General features: G+C 37.5%; 1 protein-coding gene across 5 annotated transcripts in view; it reads right to left on the bottom strand.

Annotated features, from left to right (window-relative positions):
• Positions 1-2,322, bottom strand: part of MAP4K3 (mitogen-activated protein kinase kinase kinase kinase 3) — a 138,733-nt gene that overhangs the window by 28,149 nt on the left and 108,262 nt on the right. For all 5 annotated transcript variants that reach the window (XM_025205673.1, XM_025205674.1, XM_006024921.3 and 2 more), the window contains 2 exons: positions 1,686-1,746; positions 1,484-1,601 (listed from right to left, as the gene is read on the bottom strand). In XM_025205673.1, the coding sequence (XP_025061458.1) occupies positions 1,484-1,601; positions 1,686-1,746 (179 nt within the window). The remainder of the gene's footprint in view (positions 1-1,483; positions 1,602-1,685; positions 1,747-2,322) is intronic.

The raw sequence follows: 2,322 nt of genomic DNA, 5'->3' as shown, positions 1-2,322 counted from the left end.
ACTCTTTCCTGCCTATGCAGGGGGTCGGACTCGATGATCTATTGAGGTCCCTTCCGACCCTAACATCTATGAATCTATGAAATTGTACCTCAGAAAGCTGGGAATCATAACTGCTGATAAGTCCATCTGTTAAGAAGTTATAATGCTGTGAAGTACTCTGGTGATCTGTTCTGCCTTGTAAGCATCAATGCCGTCTCCAACCTGAATCCTCAGCTAGGTTACTTTCACCATTTCTCTCTCTCTCTCAAGCAGAAGGTATGTTATAGCTCATGGAGGCTATGCTAAATTGCAAACTAATCCCCTTGGGGTCGTAGACTGGGTCTTTAATTTGACATCTGGACTATTTTGGGAAACCACAGCCTCCTAAGGCTTAGGTGGCAATGAATATCACTTGGATCTCTACAATTTTATATGATCTTTGCTGGCAAGTATCATCTGTGGGACTCCATATAAAATTTGCTGTAGGGACAGAGCCTTGTAATCTTATTGTGAAAAAGTACTTCTTTCTCATCAGACCAAAACAGAAGGTTAAAGTTTCAAAAACAAAGAGGAAAGGAACTGGAACAGAAACTTTTTATTTTAGAAACAGGTTTATTTTAAGCTATCTACCTATTCACTATGCAGCTAAAGTACACTTATTCCTCATTTCCTCAAGGAAACTTGTTCTGTTGCGTCTAAATCTAACACATGCTCCATTTTGTACGGGAGTACCTCAGATTTAAGAGGACTCCTTATCACTAGAAACAGAGTGAAGGAAGAATGCACAATTCTGGGCTTCTGCAGGTATAAATAAAGGGTAATTATGGATTCCTGTATATCCAACGTTTCATGGATCTAAGCATTGAGAAAATGTAATTCTGTCTTTTTAAAACAATGCTGGGTTGGCAGCACAATATGGCACAGTCACACTCAGTTTCTGCTGGGGTGATTATTGTTTCTGGTTTTATTAGCAGCTCCATGGTTACAAGACTTGTCCCTGAACAGAAAGTATCCTTTCTTTAATACCTGAGGCTGGAACAAAAGTTGAACACTTCCTAATAGGTACTGTTTCAATCTCTTTCCCCTGGTTCTTGTTAATACCTGAACCTGAACCTAATACCTAATACCTGAACCTGACTCCAGGGGGTTGTTTTATAACTGAAACAGCCAGAACTTCCCTGAAGGAACAGTCTGTAGCCTTAGTAATACATGAGTAATTCCAGAGAGGTAAATGGATCAGAATCAAACCTAAAGCCTCTCTCTGGGCAAGAAAATGAAATATGGAGAATTCAAGTTTTCATGTTGGAATACACACAAGTTCTTCTCTCGATTTATGTGCTTATGCTCTAAATAATGCTAGTAGGAGGAATTCATTTGAACCTGAACTTGAGACTATAGTTGCAAATTACTTGGAATCCCCATTATTTCATGCAAGTATCCTGCAGTCTTAGAATTAAGGTATTCCATAGATTATTGCTGATACATTTAAGTAATGCATATTTACCTGGGGAGTATTCTGTCAGGAAGCTTATGTGCTGGAATAGCAACAGGTAACTTTTGCATTTGTCGTGCATAATCAAAGAGACCTGGTAAATTATGTGAATAAAGCTGAGAAGCTTTACCTGAAGATTAAAAAACAAAATAACGTTTCAAATATAAAATAAACTGGGCTCAAATACTGACATTCAGAGATAACAAACTCTTACCGGATATTGATAATAAGCAATTGTTCATTACGTACAACCATGTGCATCTTCGGGGAAACAACTGTTAAAGAAAAGATGCATTAAATTTAATACGTACAAAATGCTATATAATGCAATAAATTTATAAATTACTATCTGGATAAACAACAAAACTGAGTTAACATTGCTATCTGTTGGTAACAAAAAAGAGCCTGAGAAAAGTTAAACAAATCATATTTACAGAGATTTTAGAATTAATGATATATGGTGTAGCCATGGTGGCCTAAGAAGTGTAGACAAACAAAACTCTTGGGTTAGAGACAATATGTTTTATTCGACCAACTAAATAGTAGCAAAAAAATTTCTATCCCTGAAATATGGAAGCTACCGTATTTTAGCTGTCTGGAAATGGAAACTTCATCGCTAGCCAAGAAAGAGAATATTTTTACCTCCCTGACTGACACTGGACACCTCCAGGGATGAAGCCTGCCTAATCAACATATCAGAGAGCAACTCTCTCCCAAAATGACTGAGTTACCCAGGGGAATAAACTTCCAATCTCTCCATCTCCTGTGCAAAATGAAGTTTCTTTTCTACCTGGGAGACTGTTTACAATCTTTGAATTCTCAGTTTCCTCTCAACCACATATCCTGTAGAA

Source organism: Alligator sinensis, unplaced genomic scaffold, assembly GCF_000455745.1.
Source record: "Alligator sinensis unplaced genomic scaffold, ASM45574v1 scaffold794_1, whole genome shotgun sequence".
Classification (NCBI taxonomy): Eukaryota; Metazoa; Chordata; order Crocodylia; family Alligatoridae; genus Alligator; species Alligator sinensis.
The sequence above is the reverse complement of the archived record's forward strand: the minus strand, read 5'-3'. Positions and strand labels throughout refer to the sequence as shown.